Here is a 24,360-nt window from a genome sequence, read left to right as displayed (position 1 = left end):
TTTATGCATATCTCGTGCTCTGTTTCTGTACCATTCCTGTGCTCGAAGCTGTCTATTATGTCTAGTATGTATCAGCTGTATCAGCGAGCTGGTCTTCCAACCAGTGTCAGTAACTAATGATCAAATCTGATTCTCTGCGTTCACTAAAACCACGTCCTGCATGCAGATATACCACCTCGACCCATCACCACCCTTCATCTTCTGAGCGAGTTGCACAAAACAGAAATCAACTGTGATATCTCAAACCGAATCGATCAATCTGACTTTTTCCTTCCTTCCCTTCCTGAGCTTCTCCCGTGTTGTATTAAAAAGGCAAGACGGTGGATTGTCAGCCAGAGTTGAAGGGTACTATAATTATGAGCTTAAGCTTATACGAGTTGGTCTGTTCGCCTATACAGCCGGTCAGCCGACTTTGTGCCTTGTTTGTTTGACGGGCGAGGGAGGTTGTCGTGTGGTGGTGCTGTGTTGTGATCTTGAATCTGGGATCACGATTGTCTTTTCGGATTTATCAGACATCATGATCTGTACCTGCGCAGAAGAACAAAACTACATCATCCCTTCAAAACCAGCAAACGAAATAGAAGAATCCGAAAGAGGTATAAACGCCAGTAAACTTTTTCATTCACAGATGAAGTAACCAGATTAATTTCCCCCCGTCCGCGGATCCTGCTCCTCCCGTCCTCGTATTCTACCCACCTCTATTTCTATTTTCACTTTTTCACTTTTTCACTTTTCACTTTTTCACTTTTTCACTTTTCACTTTTCACTTTCTAACCTGGTTTCAGGGCTTTTGACGTCCTGCGTACCTTTTCTATTCTTCTACTCTATTCTGTTTTGATTTAAGATACTTGATTGTGGAATTTCGGCTTGTGATTTTTGTGGTTTCATTTTGGATTTGTCTGCAACTCTCTTTATCTTCTCCAAATATCTCTCGATCTCTGTCTTTCTCTTTCTTTATTCTGCATAATACATTTATTCTAAAACTTCTGCTCTGTATACAGGCAGAAAACGCTAAAAAGTTCGAACAAACTTCAAATCGGGGAACGGGGCGAATCCTGCTCTGTCCATCTTTCTCAGGCTCGGCTAATCCTGCTTCTTCTTCTTCCCCAACCACCTTCATAGTTTCATCTCTCTCTCTCTCTCTCTCTCCCCTCTCGTCTGTCGTTTGAGGATAGGAGCAGTGGTGAGGGTCTGGGAATTTGTTTTAGGAAGGGAGATGTGTATTTTTGAGTTGTGGTATTTATGGAAGTTGAGGGGGGGTGTATGGATGGATTTGGTAGTCGCGTTGCTCGGATGAAAGAGGTGCATGGTATGGAACATAGCTTGATCTCCTGCATCTGATGCAGATATATTCTGTAATCTCAAGTAATCATCAACAACTCATTTCTCTTCCAAAAGTGATATTGTCACCATCCAATCACTGGCACTTCACGCAAAGAGATCAGGCACGCGACATCAAAGACGCGTGACGACCGTAGCATCACTACCTGTTCTCTTGTATACAACATCTCTTGTATACAAACATCTCTCGATCTTTCTACCTCACCCCCATCAAACGCCATCATGATCCCCCGAATCTCATCCTACCTCCTCTTCCTCCCCCTCCTCCTCCTCTCCCTCCTCCTCCACCCAGTCACCTCACAAACCCCCTCCCCCTCCTCCTCATCACTCAACGCCCTCGACCAAATTCTCTTAACATCCTCAATACCACCCGACATCCTCTCCATCTTCTCACACTACTTCCCTTCAAGCCTACTCACAGACTCCGCCGCGGTCGCGAGCGAGCTCTCCATCCTCACCGCCGAGGACGGGGTCTCGGCTATCGGTGGGAGCTCGACGAGCGGTTCTGCTCAGACGACGAGCATGATGGGTGGAAGTAGTGGGGTTGCGAGGTCGCAGACGTCTGCGTCTTTGTCTTCATCTTCATCTTCAGTATTGTCGTCGTCGTCGGCGCTGCCGTCGAGCTCGTCCGAGATCGTGGCGGCAAGTAGCCCGATCTCTTCATCGTGCTCTGTATCCTCCTCGTCCACCAGCAAATCATCATCACCCCCTCTTTCCTCTTCACCCCTCCACTCCTCCTCATCGCCATCACCCTCCTCCTCTTCTACATCATCTACACCCTCCAGCACATCCTCTGACGCATCCAACCTCCGCCGCCGCAGCGGCTCGCTTGCAGCGCTGGTATCAACCGCGGCGCTGTGCTGGTTTGTTTTGCTTTAATCAGCTTTTCTATCTCTCAATCAATTCATATATCTCTCTGTTTAACGTGTTATGACTCTTTGGAATGGCTGTGTGGAATGTAATGCTGTGGTGAGAACATAGTTCCTCGTTACCAAACCGCATTGATGTTCCAGACAATATGCATCTCTGAGATCAAATATGTGTCTATCTATATATTCAAAAGGAAACCACGTCATAAATCAACAGTGGAAAAGAAAACAAAAGTGTTATAAATCGAAATCGATATATTAATGCCAACGCAAACTTATTACAAAACGAAAATCACCTCTTTATTTCAGGCACACACGACAAAAGACTATTAAACATAAATAAATGTAAGGAGTTATAGACATGCTTTCTTAGTCAAAGAACTTGCGCAGCGGGTTGGGGCCAAACATGGCGGTCCGGATGGCGGGGAGGGACTCCTCGTTCAAGAGGTTGAGACGCTCGTCGAGCGTGTTTGTGACTGCGATCTTGCCGGCGGAGCCGTAGAGGATGACACCACCGCTTCTGTAGAATTTGTTAGTTGAGCTATATGTAGATGAGGAGGAAGAGAGGTGATGGGGAAACGTACGATTCAGCGGGAATCGGGTTGGACTCGTCGATGGTGATGGTCAAGTCGGTGCCGACGGCCTTCTTGAACTCCTCCTGGACGAGGGGAATGCCGGTCTTGATGAGGTCGTAGTCGGCCTCACGGGCGGAGACGACGATGCTCTTCTCGTAGAGAATGTAGGCACCCTAAACATATTGTTAATACCATCGAAGTGAGAGCAATTGTACGATTATAAAGACTAAAGTACCTCCAACATCAGATCCTTGAGCAGGACGCAGTACTTGTCCTTGTTGGCCGAGATAGCGCTAAGCTTGGACGCAGCCTCCTCAAAGACCTGGTCGAGAACCTCCTGGCGGGCGGCGAGCACGCGGAGACGGGTCTTGTTGGTGATGTTGGACTTTGTAATCTGCTGCGCGAGCGAGGCCTGCTTCGTCCGGCGCTCGTAGACCTGGTCGATGTTGGCGGTCTCGGACCGGACGAGCTTGGCCTTCTCGATGGCGAACTCTTCGTCGGCCTGGATGATTGTTAGAGGGTGTTTTGGATTGATGGTTTTTTGATACTCGATAGCATGGCGGATAGGAGATGTCCGAGTAGTAGCGAGCAGACAGAGCAGAGCAGCGAGGAGCAGAGTAGGGACGAGGAGCAGAAATGGAGAAGCAATTGCAACAAGCAATCAATCTCAATGCTCTATCTCAGCTACTCAATTACTCCTCACCTGCTCTCTGCTCCGGTCTGCAATCGCTATACGTCCTATCTACCGATATAGATATCAGGAGGGAGAACAGAAAACGAGGTGCTCACCTTAATCTGAATCTCACGAGCCTTCTCAAGCGCCTCCTGCTTGATGAATTGCACGAGCTTCTTGAGCTCGGTGTCGACCTGCAGTAAAAGAAGAGAAAAAAGAGGTTAGATTGGTTTCTCGGTGGTGAGCACTTGAAAAACGGACGAGGAAAGGAAGGAGGCCCCGAGGCAATTCGCTCCCTAGACCGGTCGTCCGACAATCGCAAGCACAGCAGCATAAGCAACAGAACAGCACCCACCTGGTCGTCAGTAAGAGAAGTGTTGGACATTGTGCTGGCGGGAGTAGAGATACGGCGGTGAGGATACGAGGAGGAGGAAGAGAAAGGGCAAAGGCGTCGAGTCGAGGCGAGCTAAGCCGGTTGCAGAAGATAGCCGCCTGGGCCATATCCGATAGTGGACACTCCCGTGCACGTGATGTTTGCTCACTTGTGCCATAAACCTTGAATCACGTGAGATAAACCGCGAACCCTACTTGATTGGCCCAATCGGGCGACTGCGCTGCATAACCGCCGCGTCGCTGAGTGCACGTGCTGCTGCTTTGCGGCTGCCTCTTTCGGACTAGCGCAGAACTCAACTCACGTGCCGCCTCGCTGCGGTTTGTTCTCAGCTTCGTCACCGCTGCTCACATCCCCTTTGTTATCAGCTCTGCTTCTCCTTCTTCCTATCCTTCTCCTGCTACTTCTCCTCTCTCACCATGAGCGGGGCTTCGGGAAAGACGATCGCCATCGGGCTCGTCGTCGGAATCTTCTCCTCCGCCGCACAGTCCGTCGGCCTCACCATGCAGCGCAAGTCGCATATGCTCGAAGACGAAAAGCCGCTGGGCCAGATCCAGCGGCCGCCTTACAAACGCAAGCGGTGGCTCTTCGGCATGGGTCTCTTCCTCGTTACAAACATCTTTGGTTCCGGATTCCAGATCACGGCTCTGCCGCTCGTCATTTACGCGCCGTTGCAGGCGGTATGTCTCTTGCTGCTCTGTTGTTCTTCGTGATATATTTAGATCAAAGTACTGACCTTCTTTCCTTCCGCGTTACAGAGCTCTCTCGTGTTCAACTCCATCTGCGCTACTCTCTTCCTTTCCGAACCCTTCACGCGATACTCTCTCATAGGCACCATCCTCGTCACCGCCGGAGCTATCCTGATCGCGGCATTCGGCGCACTGCCCGAACCCAACCACACGCTCGAAGAACTCCTCTACCTTCTACGACAGCGACCTTTCCTTCTCTGGTTTTTCATCACCATCTTCATTGCCGTCGTTTTGCTTGTCGTGCTGCGTATGATGCGCACCTGGAAGCGAGGGCACACCCATCGCGGAAAACTCATCCGCGGTCTGCTGTTTGGTGTCGTGAGCGGCATCGGTTCCGCGCACTCGCTCCTGCTCGCAAAGTCTGCCGTCGAGCTTCTCGTGCAGTCTGTTATCAACAAGAACAACCAGTTCAACCGATACGAAACCTGGCTTATCTTGCTCGGCCTTGTCGTACTCGCGCTCACGCAGCTATATTTCCTTCATGAGGGTCTGAAGCTGTGCTCGACCTCGGTGCTTTATCCTCTCGTGTTTTGCATCTACAACATCATCGCGATCCTCGACGGTCTGATTTACTTCCAGCAAGCCTCGCGGCTGTCGCCTTTGCAAATCGGCCTTGTAGCCCTCGGAACGATCATCCTGCTCGTCGGCGTCGCCTGCCTCTCGTGGCGGCTTACGCCCGAGCCGGCTGTAGCCGCGCTTCTGAAGGATGATGCCGAGACCCTGGCGACTATGACGGGCCGCAATACTGACGATGATGCCTCCGAGTCGGACGCGTTGCTGATCTCTGCGAGCGACGAAGAGTCGGGCCTCCCCTCGACAGGTTTGCGGCCGGCACTCACGTCGTCGAGCTACGCGTCTACAAAGAGCTCAAAAGGAGCAACGCGGCCATGGACGAGCAAGAAGTTAGGATCTGTCGAGCGCAACGAGATCTGGGACGAGCTAGGCGACTATGATGCTGACGAGCTTGACGTCAGCGGACGCGAGTATTTGATCTCGGTCGCGTACAACGACGCCGAGGATGAAGAGGAGTCGATCTCGGACGAGAGCCTGACGGCGACTACTAGCAGCTCGTCTGGTGGTGCGGCAGCTGCTAATGGAGCTGCGGGACTGCTTGGCCGGGTACAGAACATGATTCGCTCAAGACGAAGCTAGTTTTGGTTTGTTTTCTTATTGGCTGTTTGCATTTTCAGTATTATAGATTTCTGGGTTTTACTTGCTTCTGCTTTTATTCTATTTTTATATCTCCAGGGTGCATCTTTTTTTCATTGCTTCAGAGTGGTTCGGTGAGTGTATATCGATACGGTGATGATTAAATCCGGGGTTCTTTGATTTCTTTTACCTTGTTTGGCTATTTTTTGTTCTGCTATTCTTATTCTTTAGTTCTAGAGGCGTTTTGTACTTTCTGCGGACAGTGATTGTTCGGTTTAACTGACGATAATAAATTTCCTTGCGCAATGAAGATGCTGTTGTTGCTGTTATGGCCGAAGAGAGACGGAGAACGGCGAAGGAAGGCAGATTAGTAAGGAGGCGCCTGGTCTGAGCGGTGAATCTCTGGAACTCGGTTAGAGGACACACGAGAGGAGAGAGCTGCTGCGGCAGCTGCGGTAGTGTTGGTGGATATAAAAGACATTCTAGGTGTCAATTACAAGTAAAATACAGCCTGGCTATAGCAGATAATAGCAAGAACTGGTGATATCAGAGCCGAGCAGGACGAGAGCGAGCAGCGGAGGGAAAACGAGGTTGTCTTTGGCTTTTGAGTAGAGTTAAGGCCTCGATCTGCGCCTTTCTCTATCATCTCCTTCTCCTCCGCCCAGCCCACCGTCTTCCTTCTTGCTGCATATCCTGCTTTGACTACTACTCCTCCAATATCTTACTACTTCACAATGGTTGCTGTTAACGGTACGGTTTTGCTCTGTTTTGCTTCTGCTGCTTCGTCTCTCTGTCTGCCGCTCGCCGGTCTGCAGATGTCCCGATGATGTCACACTTGTCTTCGTTCCTGCCGAAGGAAGGCGGAGGAAGTTGCTGCGAGAGCTGGCTTACCGCCAGTCTGCTTGCGATCTCCCTCTAATGAATCAATTCATCTGTTGCCTGACTTGCGAATAGCAGACTTGAGTTTTTTGATTGATTATCTATCGTCGGCGTGCGCTAACTTCATACTTTTGAACAGACAAGTTCCCCACCGAGACCAAGTTTGTCTACGTCCCTATCACCCCCGAGACCTCGGACATCAAGGGTATCTTGAATTCATCTATCTGTTCAATCTCATAACTGATCAATTGACTAATTCATCAATCCTCTAGCCTGCGGTATCCCCGGACCCTTGGACTTCGACAAGGAGTTTGCCGACAAGACCGTCGTCATCGTCTCCATCCCCGGTGCTTTCACTCCTACGTATGCGTCTCTCTCTCTTGTAACTATTTGTTCTCTGCGACTAACGCGATCTCTTTATGTGCAGTTGCATGGAGAACCATGTTCCTCCCTTCCTCGAGCACCTGTCTGATCTCAAGGCCAAGGGCGTCGATGTTTTCATCGTCGTTGCCGCCAACGATCCTTTCGTCATGAGGTACATCCACTCCATTTCTCTATCTATTCAACACTTTCTAACACTATGATCCACAGCGCCTTTGCCAAGGCCAACAAGGTCTCCGACGACTCCGTCTACTTCGTCACCGACCCCGACGCGGAGCTCTCCAAGAAGCTCGGCTTCACCCTCCAGCTTCCCCCCGGATTCGGTCTCCGCACCGGCCGCTACGCGCTCGTCGTCAAGAAGGGCGTCATCACCTACGTCGGCAACGAGCCCGGCTCTGGCTTGACTGTCTCGTCCTACGAGTCTGTCATTGCTGCTCTCTAAATGCCTTCATGTTCTGCTATGGGATATGAATTGTGTAGAGCTGCTGAAAATAACATTATATGTATCATTTTGATGTGACGTGACTGGTGAATTTACCTATATAGTAAATACTACAAACCAATACCTGAGTGAATCGTGTAAAATGTAGATCAAATATATTATAGCTCATTTTTGCTTCAATATCTAAATGGGTGCGGTGTTGGAACTGAGAGGCGGTGTTTACTTTTCATTTGTGCGCGCCGTATTTGTTTTCATCCTCGCGCCTGATCTCTCACCACTCTCTCCTCCCATTGCGCTTCACAGACCACCACGGCCTCCCCACTCCACACCACTCTTTCTTCAGAAGTCTACATCATCTCACCGGCTTCCTCTGCACGGCTCAATGGGTCCGCCATCGGAATCATCTACTCACAGCGCCTACCCCGCGCGCCACCTTCCACGTACCCCAGTCGATGAGCTTTCAAAAGCCGCTGCGCGTACCGCATATGGTCTAGCTCCCGTCCCTCTAAATCGTTTAAATGGAACACCATCACGCTCAGCTTCTTCCAGAACAACCAGTGCGAGCTTCTCCGCCCCGCGCCCGCGTCCGGCTTCTACACACCTGCCGCCGCTCTCGCACGCTAGTCTCTCTCGCGGCGGCGGATCGCTGCGGACGACGATGCGTGACGCGCAGACGGAGAGAGACAAGCGCAAGTATTCGTCCATGAAACTCGCGAGACGGCGCACCTTGTCGTCGCCGCAAGACGTGGCCGCTACGGCTGCCAACGACGCCGCTGCAGCGGCCGCGGCAGCAGCGCGCAGCGTGGCGGACGGGTCTGTTTACGGGTCGCTTTCGCGCCATGAGTCGGTTAGAAGTACGACCTACAGAGATACGGGCAGTCTTTTCAGGAGCAAGACCATGACAGGGAAACCGACGTACAGTCTGCGGCGACGGGGGCCAGTCCCTCAGCCGCAATCTTCGGGATACGCGTACGCTCCTGGTAAACCAGGCGCCGTCGTCAGTAGCGGCGGCAGCGGTGGTACGGTTTCCGGACGAGGCCGCAAGACGTTTTTGCAGAGCGTGAAGGGCATGTTTTCGTTTGATCGCAAGGGCCGGAAGACAGTCAGCTCTGTTATTGATGTCGAGGAAGTAGATCGTCTTGAGAATGAAATGCTGCAGTCTCAAGTGGCTGAAAGTGCTGCGCGCGAGTATTTGTTTGATGAGCCAAGTGAGCTTGGTGATCTACCGCAGCAGCAGCACCGAGAAAGTGATTCATACAATCCGTATCTGGGATTCAGGCAATTTTCGGGAGAACCGCGTCGCCAGACGGGTGTCGAAGGCGATGCCGGGCAGCAGTCTGCCATTCTTATTGATCGCACAAATGATAGCTTCGGTGGTGAATCAGATAGTCTGTATGCTATCTCTCAGGTTCCGCCCCTTGAGCCTCGTCGATTGCGTCAGCAGCAATCGCAACATCAGCAGCAGCAAAAAACGAATCACTCGACGTCCTCTTATATGTCTTTCATCCGCCGTCTGCAAGATCGTGGCTCTACCGCCACTGCATCAGCGACAGAGGATAACAACGCGCCACCTGCTCAGAAGCCAAGGATTGCTAACGTGAAGACCGTGTTTCCGAATTATTCAAAGCGACGAGCTCCGCCTGTACCTTCGTCGTACGAACCAGAAACTAACCCAATGACAAAAGTGCGATATCTGATGACATTTACTAACATTGCATTGCATTATTTATAGGCAACCGGCTGTTGTGTCTACCACTTCCTTCTATGCCGCTGAAGAGGTTACTGAGATTGGAAGATTTAGAGTACCCGGGGAACCCTCACGAGCGTCTCCGTCTGACCAATCCCGGCAGGACCCTACATCCCGCAATGTGTCATCCTCGACTAATACCGCATGGAAACTAGGAAGTGTGCGCGACAAACTGTATAAGCTCTTCTCAAACTCCGAAGCCTCGCGCGAGACTGACGGCGAGAGAAGTCCCCAGCGAGCTCGTCTGCGGTCGGTCGATAGACCTCTGTCTGAAGTATTTGCCTCCTGTAATGTCGACGATGCGTCTCGAATGCGGAATGATTCTAGAGAGGCGTCTGATCTTCTGAAGGTGCCGGCGCAAGAATGGCGTTCTAGCTCGTTATCTGAGAATTTGTATACCCCTTCCCCAACCTGGACTATCAACAAACCCGATTCTGTCACTGAGAGTTCCAGAGCGCCTCTGAATGCGAACAGCTCTTCTTCAGCTAGTGAACAGCCTCCGGGTGCGCGAGATGGTACTGTCAGAATGTCGAGCAGCATCACGAGCACCACGAGTAAAAATCCGTTTCTCGGGATGGTGGCAGAGCAATCGACGAAAGTGCGCAAATTGTCGAGTTTCTTTCCTCACTATGGGATCCCCACTTCTCGCTCGACCGCTCTGTCATTGACTTCGGAGGAAAGAGCAGGGGCGTCTTCCGTTTTTACGGGGACGAGCGGGTTTTCGCCTGATTGGGACCGCGCAAGTAACAAGACGTCTGAGCGACCGGGTGCAAAAGTTGCTGTTGAAGACGGTGACGTGACTATTTCCAAGATCTCGTTTGACAGCGACCTGATGCGTTCCACCCAATCTTTCGCTAATCGTGAATCTGCTGCTGGTGCTCTTGTTTCCACCGAAGCTGCTGCGATGCAATCTACGACTAGTGAGACTGCTTCTGATAACAATGTGTTGGCGTCTGTGGTCATGGATCCAACGTATAGAGATACTGCAAGATGGTAGAAATTTGTAATCAGCATCTCAAAGTCTTTTTTTCTTTGTCTTTGTTTTTTATGTTGTATAATTAGGTGGATTGTTATGGGTATTTCGAAGATGACAAGAGAGTCTGTGTTCAAAGATATGGGTTTATGATAGGTTTACTTGGCTTGAAGTAGTAATAAATCTCCAAGTTTTAACTCTTTATGTCCGTCAATCTTATAACTTCATGACTTCATCATGATTCACCACAGAAATGAAGCAGCATACATACCGATTTAATAGCTGACCTGTTACAGCAGAAATCGTGTGTAGAAGGAACTGCTAGGACTTTATAAAGGCACATATTTTTTAAAAATTAAAAAATGCCTTGGTGGCTTAGTTGGTTAAAGCGTGAGTCTCATAATCTCAAGGTCGTGGGTTCGACTCCCACCCGGGGCAAAGATTTTTTTATTTCTACTTTAGAAATTTTTTTTTATCAGATTCATGATGAGATTTATGAGAATTGTTTTTTGTCAATTGGTGAACTAGAGCAACGCTGCGGATGGGGTTAACGTGCTAGGAGTCTGAAGGTACGCGAATCTTTTAGGTTCTGATTATATGACAAGAGTACGGTAGGCATACTGAATATAGAGAGAGAGAGTGAATGGAAACCTCCCAACCCTCATTTTTAGTTAGTAAGCCTTATTGACCCCCCGATCTACCTCAAAGAACTTTTGGACTACTCGTGATCGTATACCAGTTGGACCGGAGAGACTGAGAGCGGCGATGGAGAATCATACAGGGAATAGCGGGGAGGACAGAAGGCAGAATATCCATGACCCGTCTGTTGCGCGAGTGAGGTTTCCACAGACGTCATTGGCATCGTCGTCGTCGTCGAGTAGATTGGAGGAGTTGATGCGGCAGCGGCGGGCGCTGGAGGATGAGCTTGACTCGCTTATTCAGGTTCTGGAATCGGTATGGTGATTTGTCTGTGTGTTGTTTGGAGGGAGTGGGTGTGGGAGGGGGAGTGATTGCGGTTGAGTGCTGATCTGATCTCTAGCATCATGTTGATATGAGCACACCGCTGCTGACGTCTGATGGGTTCCCGCGAGACGATATAGATGTTGCGCAAGGTATGCCTTTACTGCTTTTAATCGAACTTGAAGTCAGGACATCAGCTAACCTCCTATCCCCGCCGTAAAGTGCGGATCACGCGAACACGAGTCATCCGTCTCCGCAACGATCTCAAGCGTCTGATGCTACAAATGGAAGAAGTCCTGCACGAGCACCACGCCAGTATACGCGAAGCAATGTCTTCCGGCGGGCTTGCCTCTGGCATGCTCCTGAATCGAGGCGGCGGCGTCGGTAATGGCGCGGGCGCAGAGGTGGATGGGGTCGCGTTCGCGGTCGTGAATTCGGTAGAAGATCGGAGTCCTGCTCATGAAGCTGTATGTTTCTTTTCATACTGTGTCTGGTTTTGTGGAACGTTGTATAGAGCTGAAGGCTGGGAAATGGAGCTGACGTGTGGTTTATTTTCATTTCTATAGGGCCTGCTTAGAGGTGACAAGATCGTCAAGTTTGGAGACGTGAACGCGGAGAACCATCAGCATCTTTCGCGGCTATCCACAGTGGTCCAGCAAAACCAAGGCGTGAGTATATCCACAAACACTTTTGATATCACACAGACAAGACATTAACGATCTAACGTGCGCAGAGACCGATCGAGATCTCCCTGATCCGCGACATTGGCGGCGCGCAGGCACGAGCACAGATTAATATCCAATTGACGCCGCGGTCTGGGTGGGGAGGTAGGGGGACGTTAGGATGTCATATTATACCGCTCTGAGACGGTGGTTGTGGTGGTGGGTTTAGCATTGTATCCTGGGTGGTTTAGAATGAAAGATTGCAGGGAAATGCATATCAGATTTTTGTGGGACTATTGGGTTGGCTAGTGATGAAACTGCAGCTGAGCTATTGATTCCGAGGGTAGTCTATCGGATTGCTGTCTTGTGCAAGTATCTATCGAGATAGTCCGAGGGGATGATAGCCTTAACTTGACGTATATCAATCGCCGCAAGGTAGTATAGCTGGCGTCAGCCTACCCACACCATTCAAGCTTAAAGCAATAGCCATAATCTATCCGGAGGCCTTAATTAATATATAAAAGAACCTTCAAAACAATTGCGATAACAATAAGAAAGAAAGAGAGCAAACAGTCGAAATCTCAGATATCTTCGAGGCTTAGGGTTTTCCCGAGCAGTGTCCACTTGGCTTCTAAAAGCTCATCAAACTCGAATTGACGCCAGACCACAACAAAAAGGATAACTCCATTCTTCTTTCTGCACACGCATTTGCAGCATTTTTGGTTGTTGTTGTTGTTGCTGTTGTTTGAATTGACATTATAAAGAAGAACATTATGAAGTTTACGACGAAAGCACTGCTTGGGTTCTTAGTCGCCGCGCTGGCGACGACGACGGCGTCGGTGCGGGCACAGGAGTTTGACGACGACGCCGAGGATGCGATCGCGCCCAAGTTTGTGCTCGAGACCAAGTTCCTGGACAGCACGAGTCCGTTGACGCCCGTGGTGCTCAACACCGTGTCGACCAATCTCGAGATCTCGCTCGCGAACGATGAGGAGAACGAGGCTATCGTGCAGATTGCTGGTGGGGCACTCTTCCAGGTTGGCAAGGATGTTCCGTTTGAGAACGTAAGTCGAGTCTCTGGTTTTCGTGAGAGGTTGTGATGCTTGGTGTAGCTGTGGGGACGGATTGCTTGAAGTCAATCCACCGAGGATATCTCTGTTAATTGAGCATTCGCTGACTTTTTCCGTTTTTTTCTCTCGATATAGATCACCGCAACCCGTGTGGGTCCTATCCAGATTCCGCCTCACTCGAAGGTCCCGGTCCCGTACAGCTTTGTCGTCGACGTCGAGCCTAAGGAGTATTTCCTTAGAATCGTGCTGGTGATTGAGTACGAGGGCCAGCTTGTCCAGTACCTTAGCTACAACTCGACCGTTTATGTCGAGGACCCGCCTCTTTCGATCTTTGATCCTCAGATGTAAGATATTGTTTTGTTGAACTAATATCGACTCGCGGACAACTGCTAACTAGTCTTTTTCAGGCTCTTCTTGTACCTTATCCTCATTGCCTTGTTCGGCGCCGCTGGATACTACACCTTCACTTCTTACATCCAGCCCAAGTACTTCCCCAAGAAGAAGGCCACCAAGAAGCGCGCCGCCCCTGCCGCCGCTTCCACCGTCACCGCCGAATCCGCAGCGCAGTCTACGAGCGTCAACGCCAAGGGCTACGACGAGAGCTGGATCCCCGAGCACCATTTGCGGTCGAAGAGCCCCAAGCCGCGCGCTGTCAAGAAGACCGGCAAGAAGGCTACAAAATAGATAATTGAGAATCACTTCTCTTTGTAATATTTTTTGTCGCCCGCGGTGGTGGAATTGTGGGTGGACGATGAACGAGAAATGAATGAAGGCGGAGAGAGAAAAGAATGAGGAAAATGCACGGAACGGGAGCGAAAGATATAGTTTGACGAGGTTTAGTATGCTGTACTTGTCGTTCTTATGTTTTTTGATCTTGCCATGTTTATAATTCTGTAATCTTTGCTCGAGTATTAATTGAATGTATATTTATATATGACTTGAAAAACCTGAACGTCTCATAGCCCGATATCTATCGGTATAATTCCACGTATGGTTTTAATCAAGAGCAGTATATAAGCTCGCATCTGAATGGGTACAATGACGATAACAAGTCAAGAAAAAGCACGCGTTTCTGTCGGCGGCGATGGAGTTTGCACTCTGTAGTGACTCCTCGTGTGTGTCCGCAGTTGCCGATTCCTAGTTCTTCACCGTCTCTCTACAAGCAACAAACGCAGCACCTTTTTCACAGAGTATACATCTAGACGTCTTTTTAATGCACTCAGTGAAAAGAACCACTATCGAGAACCACAACAGGTTCTTCTAAACAATGCCGATATCACAGCAGCTGCTCAGCATACAGCAAACAAGAGAGGACTGAACATATAAACTCTAAACCGTTTAAACTTTAATATTTGCCGAAATTGGGAATTGAAAAAAAAAATATGGGCCTTGGCTGGGATGTTGTATGTCTTTGCTGATCTGGTCATGTGTTTGGTTTGAGCAGACGACACGAGATAGATTGAGAGGATATAGACAGACAGAGATATGGCGAAGAAAGACGAGAACTTGAAGAAGAGGAAGAGGAAGGAGGAGGAGGAGGAGGGGGAGGGGGTGAAGCAAGTTGCGAAAGAGGTGGTTGAGAAATCAGACGATGGCGATGATAAGACGACGTCGAGTTCAACAACAACAACAGCAGCAGCGGCTACGACAGACGAGCCGGCCAAGAAGAAACCCAAGCGGGAGAAAACCAAGGACCGCGCGAAGAAAACCCAGGAGATCAAAGCGCCGCCGACGGTAGACGAGCAGTACGCGGAGTATAAGCGGTACCTCGACGCCTACGCGGGCGATCGCGGCGCGTGGAAGTTTTCAAAGCAGAAACAGAACTGGGTTATCCGGCATTTGTTTTCGACGGAGGTGGTGTTGCCGGAGTCGTGGCATGGGCCGGTTTTGGAGTATCTTGAAGGATTACCGGAGGGAGGGGCGAGGGAGCGGATTATTGGCGATGCGAGGAAAGTTAAAGGCGGGAAGAAGGCCGCGGAGGATCAAGAGAAGGATGGGAAGGAAAGCGGGGAGGTAAAGGGGGTGGTTTACGATGAGAATATGGTTGCGTGGGCGACTAAGGTGTTGACGGCTTTGGTTGGAGAGGAGCAGGAGTCAAGTGATGAGAGTAGTGATGAGAGTAGTGATGATGAGTCTGGCAGTGAATCTGACTCTTCGTCGTCGTCATCAGCATCTTCTTCTTCCGCGTCGTCGTCGTCATCCTCTTCTTCCGAGTCATCGTCGTCATCGGCATCCTCATCATCCAGTTCAGGTTCGGATTCAGACTCAGACTCGGACTCTAGCTCAGATTCAGATTCAGACTCGGGCTCGGACTCAAGTTCAGACTCAGACTCAAGTTCAGACTCAAGCTCCGACTCTGAATCTGAAGAGGGAGAAGAAGAGGAAGATGCCACGAAACCGAAACCTTCTACAAAGTCAGACTCAGACTCAGATTCGGGCTCTTCAGACTCCAGCTCAGACGACTCGGACTCTGAAGCTGAGAAGACGACGAAATCGAAATCAAGTGCGAAATCAGACTCTGATTCGGACTCCAGCTCTGATTCGGACTCGAGCTCTGATTCGGACTCCTCAGATTCCAGCTCTGACTCGGACTCGGACTCCAGCTCTGATAGCTCGTCGTCCGAAGATTCAGACTCTGACTCCTCCTCCGACTCTGACTGATGTATACGATTGTAATCTACGAATATATATTAGACTGCATCTATCGAATATGTAACCACGTACTGTATATCACTCAAATGTACACAGCCCCCTCGCTGCTGACATGCGCGTGAAATATTTATCCATCGCGCTGGAAGCCGCAGATTGTGTGCCGCCATTTACTCGTCTCGCGCACATCCCATTTCACACCTTTCTCGACAACGACAACAGCTGCGTGGCTAGACGGGTTTAATAAGAAGAATAATAAAAAGAGAGAATAGGTAGTTTTATAAGCAGCAGCGACGATGAGTATCCGTTTCCAGAATATACAGGTTTGTGGGATGAATACTTGCAGCGTACGGAGTGTTCACGCGCTGACTTGGTGGTTTTTTGTTGTTTAGGTGCAGCAGTTCGTTGAGCGGTTCAAGGTATGTGTTTACCTCTACAGTTGTAGTTCATTTATATCCTCTTCATCTATCTGACTGTATTTTTTTCGCGCAGACGGACTCGACGCTCCTCCGCTCAAAAGTGGGCGCGATCCGCCCAGCCGGCGAGTTCTTCGACTTCAAGCGCGTCTCCAAGCCCAACAACATGGGCGAAGTCCAGAGCCGCGTGTCCTTCAACCTGACCTACTTCTCGGCAAATTACCTCGTTGTCTTTGCCATGCTCTCGGTCTACAGTCTGCTCACAAACATGCTGCTGCTGTTTGTCCTGGTACGGGTTTGATCTCGCTGAGATATGCGCGTGCGGCCGGCCTTCTTTGAGGCTTAATGCTTCTATTTTACGCATGCGCGCGATTTGGAACGTGCTTGTGCTGATTGTGTTTGTTGTTTAGATCTTTGTTACTGCTGGTCTTTATGGTATAAACTACTTGAAGGGACAGGACCTGAACTTGGGTATGCGTACTTTTTTCTAGTTTATGCCTTGGTCGTGCGTACTAATGCTGTCCAGGTTTTACGCGTCTGACTACGTCTCAACTCTATGTCGGTCTCTTGATCATCGGTATGCTCTCTCTTTCATCACTCACACACCAGTCGGTGTAGCTAACACCCTCGACAGCTCTCCCTCTCGGCATTCTAGCCTCCCCCTTCTCGACCATCCTCTGGCTCCTCGGCGCCTCCTGCGTCGCCATTCTCGGCCACGCCGCCATCCTCGACAAGCCCATTGAGTCTGCTTTTTCCGAATCAGCCGTCTAGACCGGGGAACTAATGGAGCGGCAGGTCCAGGCGGTCTCTCCGGCAGCAGCAGCAATCAAAGTCGTTATTACCAGAACCAGTATGCTGCTGGGGAATTGCCGGTCTTGCCGGGTGGGTCTAGACGGATGAATAGGGAGGTGGGCGGAAGAAGTAATCAAAGTAATATCAATATCAATAATGGCGAGGCGAGACTGAGGAAAAATAAAAAGAAAAACGGAGGGAATTGGACTGGGGACGAAGCAAACGACGGATACGTCAGCTCGGCAAGCACAAGCAGCAGATCAAGGTGGTTTGACAGGTTCAGAAGTACAAGCTCAGGGAGTGAATCTAGTGATGTCGGAGGAGGTAGCGGTGGAGGGGAAACGTATTTCGTGTCCCAGAATCAAGTCAGACGTGAACGCTCGTCGTCACTAGGGAACGGCGGCGGCGGCGGCGGCAAAGTCCTCTTTGACGAACAAGGAAACCGCTACGTTCTCCAATCAGCATCATCATCCCACGAAGACCGTCTGCACGTGTCGAAAACACGCACAAAGCAACAACCGTCGTCGTCGTCGTCCCGGCGCGCAGCCAGCGCAGAAAGCCCGCTGCTCGAAGACGAGGTGTATTACTCACACCAGCAGCGTCCGTCGTCGTCAGGTGGTGCCGGCGCGGATCGCAGGGGGGCTAGTATGCCGGTTGTTGTCGGCGCGGATGCAAGACATGAGACTGCGGACTCGCGCGGTGGTGCGGGTTGGTTTGGAGCGGGAGGGAGGTATAGCAGTACGGGCTCGGAAGGAAGCTATACGAAGCGCGGGAAACGGTATGGATCCTGAGGGTGTTTATACTCCTTGCTTAGTTGTGGACTTGTTGATTTGTAGCTGTCTTTGTTTGTTTGTTTTTGTCGTGCTGTCGTCTTTATATATTGATATCAATAGTAATAATTCGGTTCTCAGACTCTACATCTACGAGCAACACGTAATGATTTATGACACTCTTATATGCCTCTCATTTATTGATTAAAACAATGAAATCAAAACAAAGAAAATATTTATGAGATATTAAGAACAACGTTCAAAGTTTGGAGACACCCTCTTCCTTCCCTGCACGTCTACTACAGACAAGAGAAGAGAGCGTGTGTGAGATAAATGATAGAGAGTAGGAGAGGGTGGAAGGGGGAAGAGGAAGAAGTGGGTGGGGAATGGGGGAGGGGTTTAGTGGTGGAACAGGCGGACGTGGTTCTCGACGTAGACAATGTCCTTGGAGTCCGCGGCCGCAAAGACGGCGTCGTCCTGGACTGAACCGCTGGCGGCAGCGATGTACTTGACGCCGCTTCGGGCGGCTCTGTAGACGTTGTCGGCGAAGGGGAAGAAAGCGTCGGACGAGAGCGAGACGCCGTCGAGCTTGGAAAGCCACTCATTGCGCTCCTCGGCAGTGAGCGGGACCGGTAGCTCGGCGAACTTGGACTCGTACTCGGACTTCTCGGGGTCCTCGTCGGGGATCTGGTTGGAGACGAAGAGGTCGATCGCGTTAGACTTGTCTGGTCGCTTGACGCCCTTGGCCCACTTGAAGGCGAGCACGCGCGGGTGCTGGCGCAGCCACCAGTTGTCGGCCTTGTCGCCGGCGAGTCTGGTGCAGTGGATACGCGACTGCTGGCCGGCGCCGAGGCCGATGAGCATGCCGTTCTTGGCGTAGGCGACCGAGTTGGACTGGGTGTATTTGAGCGCGATGGTGGCGACGATGAGGTCGGTGACGGCGCTGGCGGGCAGGTCTTTGTTCTTGGAGACGATGTCCTTGAACGACGCGGCGTTGATGAAGACGTCGTTGCGCTTCTGCGCGAGCGAGACGCCGTAGACTTGGCGGGTCTCGACGGGCTCGGGGGTGAAAGCGGGGTCGATCTGGAGGATCGTGTACTTGCCGCCTTTCTTCTTCTTGAGGATCTCGAGGGCCTCGGGGGAGTATGCGGGCGCAATGACACCGTCGGAAACCTCGCGGGAGATGATCTTGGCGGTGGTGAGGTCGACGGTGTCGGAGAGCGCGATCCAGTCACCGAACGAGGACATGCGGTCGGCACCGCGGGCGCGCGCGTAGGCGATGGCGAGAGGGGTCATGTCCTCGTCGGCAATGTCGTCGACAAAGTAGATCTTCTTCTCGACATCCGACAGGGGAACAGCCACGGCGGCGCCGGCGGGGGAAACGTGCTTGAACGAGGCAGCGGCGGGGAGGTTGAGCGAGATTGAGAGTTCCTTGACGAGCGGCCACGAGTTGAGCGCGTCGAGGAGGTTGATGTAACCGGGCGAGCCAGCGAGGACCTTGAAGGGAAGCTCGCCCTGCTTGACGTAAGCCTGGGCAGGCTTCTGGTGCGGGTTGGCACCGTAGCGGAGGGTGAGCTGGGACTTTGACTCTGCGTATTTCTTGCGGAAGAAGTCGGCAATGGCGGCGTCGTACTCGGCAGTGTGCTCGAAGGCCTTGAGCGCGTAGGCGTTGCGGGCGTCGGCGGAGACCTCGCCGGACTCGAGCTGCTCGAGGAAGCCAGCGTAGTCGGAGGGGTCAGAGAGGATGGTGACGCGGGCGTGGTTCTTCGCGGCAGCGCGGAGGAGGGTGACGCCGCCGATATCGATCTCCTCGACGGCCTCGTCGATGGTGACGTTGACCTTGGCGATGGTCTCCTTGAACGGGTAGAGGTTGCAGACGACGTAGTCGACCTTCTCGATGCCCTGGGCGGCGAGGTCGGCTTCGTCGGAGTCGATGTTGCGGGCGAGAATGCCGGCATGGACGGCGGGGTGGAGGGTCTTGACGCGGCCGGCGAGCATCTCGGGAGCGTGGGTGATGGCGGAGACATCCCTGGAGAGTGTGAGAAGATGTACAGAGTAGATGATGAGAGAGGTAGTAAAGAAGAGTTGCACGGTCAAGAACAGACAGAACAAGGAAAGCAATATAGAAAGACAGAAACAACTTCAAAAGAAAAAAAACTGAACATACTCTACAGGGAAACCAGCCTCGCGAACGAGCTTCGCGGTGCCGCCGCTCGCAAGCAGACGGATGTCGTGCTTGACCAGGCCCTTGGCGAGGTCGAGCAGACCGGTCTTGTCATATACGGAGAGAATTGCGGTCTTCATTGCGGGATGGCCGTTGGGTGCGGGAGAGAGGTTGCTGGGGAAGGAGAAAGACTTTTGAGAAAAGTTTCTCGAGATGACGTACTTTGCGAAGGTGAGGTTGGGGTGGAATAGGGCTTCCGAATTGGGCGTTTGTGTAGGGTTTTGTAAACACGGGGCTTGTACTGTGGGCGGGATTATAAGAAGCGCTCGACGGCCGCGGGTTTGCAGGTTTTTTCTTCTTTTTCTTCAACGCTTAAAATAACATTGAACGCCGGACTCTTTCGAGACCGAATGAAAAAGCATTCCTGTGAGAAGAGCGCTTTCTGGTGCTTATCGAGGATACATGTGAATATTCAGCCTGTTCAAATGGAGAGAGAACATACTAACAGATCTTGGGTGCAGCGAGCTTTCAGGAGTACCCTTCGTGGTCCCGGATGAGGCTGGGTGCAATGATCTGCGGGACATATTGTGCTATGAGAGCATTAGTTAAGAATACAATATCATACAATATCATACAATATCATACAATAACTGCAGTTGTAGTCGTAGTATTGCTATATGTGCAATAACCAATTTAATCGCCTTAAAAATGATAAAAAAAATAAAATCAGAGCGGTGGCTGTTCTGTGGCTCAGCGGTCATCCGTGGCGGTGCGTTCTCTCGCTCTCCTTCCACACTCCTCTCTCTCATTGACCGTCTCTACATCATCACCACCCATCCCCTTCTCCACCTTCCCCGTTTCCTCTTATAATGGTCTGTTTCTTTCTTGATTATATTTATCACTCAACTCTCCACTCACACCTCTCCAGACTTCCATCGGAACCGGCTACGACCTCAGCAACAGCGTCTTCAGTCCAGGTACTCCTCCCCTCTCCTCCCTCCCTCCCCGTCACGATCCATCATTCAATGATCTATACTGACCCATCCCCACAGACGGCCGGAACTTCCAAGTCGAGTACGCCAGCAAGGCCGTCGAAGCTGACGGAACCGCGATCGGCATTCGATGCGCTGACGGCGTCGTCTTTGCCGTCGAGAAGATTGTCTCGTCCAAGCTGCTTGTCCCCGGCGCAAACAAGAAGATCCAGACAATCGATAGACATGTCGGCGTAGTACGTCTCCATCCAATTTACCCTCATCTCTCCTCTTCTCTCTGCTTTCTTTTCTTGCTAACTCTCCCCAGGCATACTCAGGCCTCACCCCCGACGGCCGCCATCTCGTCGACCGCGGCAGATCCGAATCCTACTCCTGGCGCGGCACATACAAAGTCCCCATCAGCGTCCCCACCCTCGCTGACCGTCTATCTGGCTACGTCCAGGCTTACACCTGCTACTCCTCCGTCCGGCCCTTTGGTGTCTCCGTCATCGTCGGCGGTGTCGATGACTCTGGCCCACATCTCTATACCATCGAACCATCTGGCGCGTTCTGGGTAAGCTATTACAATCTATTTCACCGTCTTTTCTTCTATGTAGTAGAATCTAATCCATCTTCAGGGTTACATGGGCGCCGCCACAGGAAAAGGTCGCCAGGCAGCAAAATCAGAGCTCGAGAAACTAGACCTTCCAAACATCTCCGCCCGCGACGCCGTCAAGGCCGCCGCAAAGATCATCTACGTCGCCCACGACGACTCAAAAGACAAGGACTTTGAATTAGAAATCTCCTGGGTCTCCACTTCTGAAACCGGTGGCCTTCATCAGTTTGTGCCAAAGGAATTGCTTGAGGAAGCTGAACGGTTGGCAAAGGCTGATGATGATGACGAGGATGATGATGATGAGATGGATGAGGATTGATCTTGTAACATAGCATCTAACAATTACAATATACTATATCATTTCAATTTGCTTTACAAACTCTTAACTTCATATTTCAAAGCTGATACCGATATGGTCTTTTATAACAGCAATCTACGCTACCGATCATGTATGATTTCTTAATATCCGTATTAACTACAATATATCATCAGACTAATACAACAAAACGCTTTTAAGTACTTTTGCAAGCCCTCTAACGGTATCTCCACAAGCTGAGAGTGTTGTGCAACTTCCAGGTGTGTCTTCTGCCGCTGTTGGTCTTGCTGTATCCGTGTCCCTTCTTGATACCACGCGAAGCCTTGCCCGCGCCAGTAAGACCACGCGACTCGCGGTGCTTGTGAACCGGGTTCGCGATCCAGTTGTACTTGGCAGAGTTGCGGATAGCGTTGTGCTGGGGGTCCACGAGGATGACCTCAAAGTACTTGTACGAAGAGTCCTGGTTGACCCAGTACGAGTTCAAAACACGCAAGTTAGGGCAGCGACGGCCAACACGCTCCTCAGCAGTGGTGCGGAGCGAGCGCTGGTACTTGAGCTGGTTAACTCCCATGTTGGTGGGCTTACCTGTAGTTGTAAAATTCTCATTAGTCTTTTTTTCATCCCATCACTCATAGAAAAAACTTCACGAAAACGCACCATAGGTAGCACCCTTCCTAACGGGTTTCTTGCGGCCTCCACGACGAACGCGGATTCTGTAGATAACGAAACCCTGCTTGGCCTTGTAACCGAGACGACGGGCCTTGTCGGGACGCGAGGGGCGCGACGCACGGTGGACGACGTTCAGCTGACGGTACTCCCAGCAGCGGATACGGAGCAAGAAGCGGAGGACATCCGACTGCTTCTTGCGTTGCAGCTGTATAATGAAAAATATTGCGTTAGCTAAATCTGATCGTGGATGCTTGTCGGTCGGAATATGCTTGAATCGGTCGTGTTTGACAGTATCTTCTCTCCGGCTTTCACTTTTCACAAACGTCCTTCTCTCGCTCTCCTCAAACGACGACCCTCGGTCTATGTTCAACTGCTGCTGACAATAAAAAACATCTACTCCGACCGAGAGAAGATACTGACGACCTTTCAACCATCCAACACCTCTGAACGAATCTTCTCATACCTCTTCCAAATATTTATAGGCACCCACTAGATAACAACACAGTCAGTACGCCGCTCTTCTTCTTCTTCATCTCTTCCAATCCTCAAATCAATAAAAGAAGCACTCACTTGTTGCTGAACCTGTTGCTGAATTGGTGTTACTGAAAGGGTTGGGCTGGAGACTTGGACGGGCTTCTGCCTTTGCGTTGAGACTGCGACTGCGAGTGCGGCGCCTCTGCCCTGCCTCAACCCTACACTCTTTGAGTGTGACTGCTATTAACCCTACATACTATTAATATCGGTTTAGGGTTATTATTATAGAAGGTGTCTGTTTAGGGGAATTGTAAACATTGAATTCAGTCTGTCCTCCTCTTTCTCTCCGCCTGATCCACGCCGACGAGAAGTATCCACGTCCACGAACCGAACCGCTGCGCTCTCTGCTATATATTTACAAACTCTTTGTATTTACTTTTTGTGTGCTGCAAGCAAAATGGCTCGCCGTCGTCGTGTTCAACCTCTCTACATCAACTACGGCGTTCGCGATCGCGGACCAGAACCGCCCAATACTCTCTGGACCTCGATCCGGATCTTCTTTGCGAACCTCTCGAATTGCTGCACCGGCCGCACGAATCCTGACAACAAACAAAACATCTTAGGCGGCATCGTCAGTGCTCTCGTTCATCTCTGTGGCTTTCTCTGCTCCGTCCTCCTCATGACGATCTATGCTCTCAATCTTCAAGCCGCCGCTCGCGCGCCGAGTCGCCACTCCTCGCATCCTCCCAGACGCGAACGGTTTGGTGTTATGTTGGCCGCCATCAGCATCATGTTTGCCGCACTCAAGATGTCCCCCGCCATCTCTTGGAAAATCAGAAACTTCTTCCCGCTCTCCATCTTCCTTGGTCTTTCCTTCCTCGTCTTCGCCTTGGTCGGCAGCGGAAACAGCAGATTCTTCAAGCAACCCGGCGACTTGCTTTCGGATTCCCAAGTCAGAGAATTCAAATCCTTTGGCGAGAAATACGCTCGTCTGGTGTCTGGTCTTTTAGCAGTCTACTGGCTCTTTGCCACGGCTCTCACAATGGTCGAGATTGCCAAACGAGACAGGCTGAACTCGCAGCCGCTGCCGACGCGCACTTCCGATCTCAACAACCTCCCGCCTGAGATTCTCCAACGCGTTTCCCCTGTCTCTATGCCGACTGAGTCTCATCCCTCTCCTGCGTCGTATCGTCCTGCCGCGAATAACTTTGTTTATCACACCCTTGATCCTCGCATCTCAGCAGCAAGACGAGCTTATTCGCGCGCGCACAGTCGCCAGGATTCTCACCGTTCCACACACTCACGCAAACCAACAAGCATGGCACATCATGCACCCCCCACTATCGCTCCAGATCTGCTGTCTTCTCAACGCATAGTCACACGCAGCGCCGACAGAACTCAACTTCCGCCGCCTGCGTATTCGCCTGTTGATCCGCTGTCGCCGCTGAGTCAGTCTGAAAATCCTAGTGACAGATATTCACTTCGAAAACGCTCTCCTCCGCCGCCTAAGGACGAGACCTAATTTACTCTGTCAACGGAGCTGTATTCAATACCCTCGTCGTCTCTGTCTTATTCTTATTTCTTCTTCTGTCATACCCTTCTGTGCTATTACGACTTCTGTCATCATTAGTTCAGCTCTACCTTTAATGGAAACTTTTTATT

The 24,360-nt window shown here is 51.0% G+C and overlaps 13 protein-coding genes and 1 non-coding gene across 14 annotated transcripts; 11 read left to right on the top strand and 3 right to left on the bottom strand.

Moving 5' to 3' along the window:
• Positions 1-1,563: 1,563 nt before the first annotated feature.
• On the top strand, positions 1,564-2,220 carry BZA70DRAFT_290160 (uncharacterized protein; the record flags this gene model as incomplete). The annotated part of the gene is made up of 1 exon (XM_064914187.1): positions 1,564-2,220. One exon carries the CDS (start codon positions 1,564-1,566, stop codon positions 2,218-2,220), a length of 657 nt encoding a protein of 218 aa, XP_064767879.1.
• A 359-nt stretch (positions 2,221-2,579) lies between these two features.
• BZA70DRAFT_239309 (putative V-type proton ATPase subunit E) lies at positions 2,580-3,290 on the bottom strand (the record flags this gene model as incomplete). Its single annotated transcript, XM_064910471.1, has 3 exons — positions 2,580-2,730; positions 2,795-2,958; positions 3,021-3,290. Coding segments are annotated over 3 exons (585 nt in total), but the record flags the coding sequence as incomplete, so codon positions are not given.
• A 978-nt stretch (positions 3,291-4,268) lies between these two features.
• Positions 4,269-5,750, top strand: BZA70DRAFT_268041 (magnesium transporter NIPA-domain-containing protein; the record flags this gene model as incomplete). Its single annotated transcript, XM_064911136.1, has 2 exons — positions 4,269-4,529; positions 4,608-5,750. 2 exons carry the CDS (start codon positions 4,269-4,271, stop codon positions 5,748-5,750), a joined length of 1,404 nt encoding a protein of 467 aa, XP_064767877.1.
• Positions 5,751-6,371: 621 nt separating this feature from the next.
• Positions 6,372-7,627, top strand: BZA70DRAFT_280134 (putative peroxisomal protein). Its single transcript, XM_064912897.1, has 5 exons — positions 6,372-6,497; positions 6,766-6,831; positions 6,899-6,989; positions 7,054-7,161; positions 7,218-7,627. Exons 1-5 carry the CDS (start codon positions 6,482-6,484, stop codon positions 7,447-7,449), a joined length of 513 nt encoding a protein of 170 aa, XP_064767876.1. The 5' UTR covers positions 6,372-6,481; the 3' UTR covers positions 7,450-7,627.
• Positions 7,628-8,107: 480 nt separating this feature from the next.
• On the top strand, positions 8,108-10,379 carry BZA70DRAFT_305091 (uncharacterized protein; the record flags this gene model as incomplete). The annotated part of the gene is made up of 2 exons (XM_064914785.1): positions 8,108-9,102; positions 9,182-10,379. 2 exons carry the CDS (start codon positions 8,108-8,110, stop codon positions 10,191-10,193), a joined length of 2,007 nt encoding a protein of 668 aa, XP_064767875.1. The 3' UTR covers positions 10,194-10,379.
• Positions 10,380-10,531: 152 nt separating this feature from the next.
• BZA70DRAFT_280128 (putative 26S proteasome non-ATPase regulatory subunit 9) lies at positions 10,532-12,367 on the top strand. The gene is made up of 5 exons (XM_064912896.1): positions 10,532-11,123; positions 11,209-11,281; positions 11,352-11,596; positions 11,696-11,797; positions 11,863-12,367. Exons 1-5 carry the CDS (start codon positions 10,935-10,937, stop codon positions 11,992-11,994), a joined length of 741 nt encoding a protein of 246 aa, XP_064767874.1. The 5' UTR covers positions 10,532-10,934; the 3' UTR covers positions 11,995-12,367.
• BZA70DRAFT_t54 lies at positions 10,534-10,607 on the top strand. The gene has a single exon. It is a non-coding gene; the product is annotated as a tRNA-Met (tRNA).
• Positions 12,368-12,371: 4 nt separating the features above from the next.
• BZA70DRAFT_280126 (uncharacterized protein) lies at positions 12,372-13,833 on the top strand. Its single transcript, XM_064912895.1, has 3 exons — positions 12,372-12,855; positions 12,997-13,205; positions 13,269-13,833. The coding sequence occupies exons 1-3, from the start codon at positions 12,565-12,567 to the stop codon at positions 13,543-13,545; spliced, it is 777 nt and encodes a 258-aa protein (XP_064767873.1). The 5' UTR covers positions 12,372-12,564; the 3' UTR covers positions 13,546-13,833.
• Positions 13,834-14,234: 401 nt separating this feature from the next.
• BZA70DRAFT_185899 (uncharacterized protein) lies at positions 14,235-15,587 on the top strand. The gene has a single exon (XM_064909986.1). The coding sequence runs from the start codon at positions 14,347-14,349 to the stop codon at positions 15,520-15,522; it is 1,176 nt and encodes a 391-aa protein (XP_064767872.1). The 5' UTR covers positions 14,235-14,346; the 3' UTR covers positions 15,523-15,587.
• Position 15,588: 1 nt separating this feature from the next.
• BZA70DRAFT_185906 (PRA1 family protein-domain-containing protein) lies at positions 15,589-16,864 on the top strand. The gene is made up of 6 exons (XM_064909987.1): positions 15,589-15,833; positions 15,903-15,929; positions 16,003-16,215; positions 16,337-16,397; positions 16,453-16,503; positions 16,561-16,864. The coding sequence occupies exons 1-6, from the start codon at positions 15,807-15,809 to the stop codon at positions 16,695-16,697; spliced, it is 516 nt and encodes a 171-aa protein (XP_064767871.1). The 5' UTR covers positions 15,589-15,806; the 3' UTR covers positions 16,698-16,864.
• A 792-nt stretch (positions 16,865-17,656) lies between these two features.
• On the bottom strand, positions 17,657-19,911 carry BZA70DRAFT_280120 (cytidine deaminase-like protein). The gene is made up of 2 exons (XM_064912894.1): positions 19,656-19,911; positions 17,657-19,517 (listed from the first exon to the last, which is right to left on the bottom strand). The coding sequence occupies exons 1-2, from the start codon at positions 19,790-19,792 to the stop codon at positions 17,888-17,890; spliced, it is 1,767 nt and encodes a 588-aa protein (XP_064767870.1). The 5' UTR covers positions 19,793-19,911; the 3' UTR covers positions 17,657-17,887.
• A 479-nt stretch (positions 19,912-20,390) lies between these two features.
• On the top strand, positions 20,391-21,614 carry BZA70DRAFT_185838 (nucleophile aminohydrolase). Its single transcript, XM_064909985.1, has 5 exons — positions 20,391-20,524; positions 20,581-20,629; positions 20,705-20,880; positions 20,952-21,197; positions 21,262-21,614. Exons 1-5 carry the CDS (start codon positions 20,522-20,524, stop codon positions 21,556-21,558), a joined length of 771 nt encoding a protein of 256 aa, XP_064767869.1. The 5' UTR covers positions 20,391-20,521; the 3' UTR covers positions 21,559-21,614.
• A 158-nt stretch (positions 21,615-21,772) lies between these two features.
• On the bottom strand, positions 21,773-22,831 carry BZA70DRAFT_258315 (putative ribosomal protein, large subunit; the record flags this gene model as incomplete). Its single annotated transcript, XM_064910843.1, has 4 exons — positions 22,795-22,831; positions 22,688-22,713; positions 22,213-22,429; positions 21,773-22,140 (listed from the first exon to the last, which is right to left on the bottom strand). Coding segments are annotated over exons 1-4 (612 nt in total). The 5' UTR covers positions 22,796-22,831.
• Positions 22,832-23,155: 324 nt separating this feature from the next.
• On the top strand, positions 23,156-24,220 carry BZA70DRAFT_290149 (uncharacterized protein; the record flags this gene model as incomplete). Its single annotated transcript, XM_064914186.1, has 1 exon — positions 23,156-24,220. One exon carries the CDS (start codon positions 23,156-23,158, stop codon positions 24,218-24,220), a length of 1,065 nt encoding a protein of 354 aa, XP_064767867.1.
• Positions 24,221-24,360: the final 140 nt, after the last annotated feature.

This window comes from Myxozyma melibiosi, assembly GCF_037950935.1.
Source record: "Myxozyma melibiosi strain Phaff 52-87 chromosome Unknown BZA70scaffold_7, whole genome shotgun sequence".
Classification (NCBI taxonomy): Eukaryota; Fungi; Ascomycota; class Lipomycetes; order Lipomycetales; family Lipomycetaceae; genus Myxozyma; species Myxozyma melibiosi.
The sequence above is the reverse complement of the archived record's forward strand: the minus strand, read 5'-3'. Positions and strand labels throughout refer to the sequence as shown.

Excerpts from the sequence above, each read along its gene's own strand:
- BZA70DRAFT_280134 (XM_064912897.1), top strand. Across the intron at positions 6,832-6,898 it reads CGAGACCTCGGACATCAAGG|CCTGCGGTATCCCCGGACCC; the intron begins GTATCTTGAATT and ends TCAATCCTCTAG. Across the intron at positions 7,162-7,217 it reads AACGATCCTTTCGTCATGAG|CGCCTTTGCCAAGGCCAACA; the intron begins GTACATCCACTC and ends TATGATCCACAG.
- BZA70DRAFT_280128 (XM_064912896.1), top strand. The coding sequence starts at position 10,935 with ATGGAGAATCATACAGGGAATAGCGGGGAGGACAGAAGGCAGAATATC. Across the intron at positions 11,124-11,208 it reads TTATTCAGGTTCTGGAATCG|CATCATGTTGATATGAGCAC; the intron begins GTATGGTGATTT and ends TCTGATCTCTAG. Across the intron at positions 11,798-11,862 it reads TGGTCCAGCAAAACCAAGGC|AGACCGATCGAGATCTCCCT; the intron begins GTGAGTATATCC and ends TAACGTGCGCAG.
- BZA70DRAFT_280126 (XM_064912895.1), top strand. The coding sequence starts at position 12,565 with ATGAAGTTTACGACGAAAGCACTGCTTGGGTTCTTAGTCGCCGCGCTG. Across the intron at positions 12,856-12,996 it reads AGGATGTTCCGTTTGAGAAC|ATCACCGCAACCCGTGTGGG; the intron begins GTAAGTCGAGTC and ends CTCTCGATATAG. Across the intron at positions 13,206-13,268 it reads TCGATCTTTGATCCTCAGAT|GCTCTTCTTGTACCTTATCC; the intron begins GTAAGATATTGT and ends AGTCTTTTTCAG.
- BZA70DRAFT_185899 (XM_064909986.1), top strand. The coding sequence starts at position 14,347 with ATGGCGAAGAAAGACGAGAACTTGAAGAAGAGGAAGAGGAAGGAGGAG.
- BZA70DRAFT_185906 (XM_064909987.1), top strand. The coding sequence starts at position 15,807 with ATGAGTATCCGTTTCCAGAATATACAG. Across the intron at positions 15,930-16,002 it reads AGTTCGTTGAGCGGTTCAAG|ACGGACTCGACGCTCCTCCG; the intron begins GTATGTGTTTAC and ends TTTTTCGCGCAG. Across the intron at positions 16,504-16,560 it reads TGTCGGTCTCTTGATCATCG|CTCTCCCTCTCGGCATTCTA; the intron begins GTATGCTCTCTC and ends CACCCTCGACAG.
- BZA70DRAFT_280120 (XM_064912894.1), bottom strand. The coding sequence starts at position 19,792 with ATGAAGACCGCAATTCTCTCCGTATATGACAAGACCGGTCTGCTCGAC. Across the intron at positions 19,518-19,655 it reads GAGGCTGGTTTCCCTGTAGA|GGATGTCTCCGCCATCACCC; the intron begins GTATGTTCAGTT and ends CACACTCTCCAG.
- BZA70DRAFT_185838 (XM_064909985.1), top strand. Across the intron at positions 20,881-20,951 it reads TCGATAGACATGTCGGCGTA|GCATACTCAGGCCTCACCCC; the intron begins GTACGTCTCCAT and ends AACTCTCCCCAG. Across the intron at positions 21,198-21,261 it reads AACCATCTGGCGCGTTCTGG|GGTTACATGGGCGCCGCCAC; the intron begins GTAAGCTATTAC and ends ATCCATCTTCAG.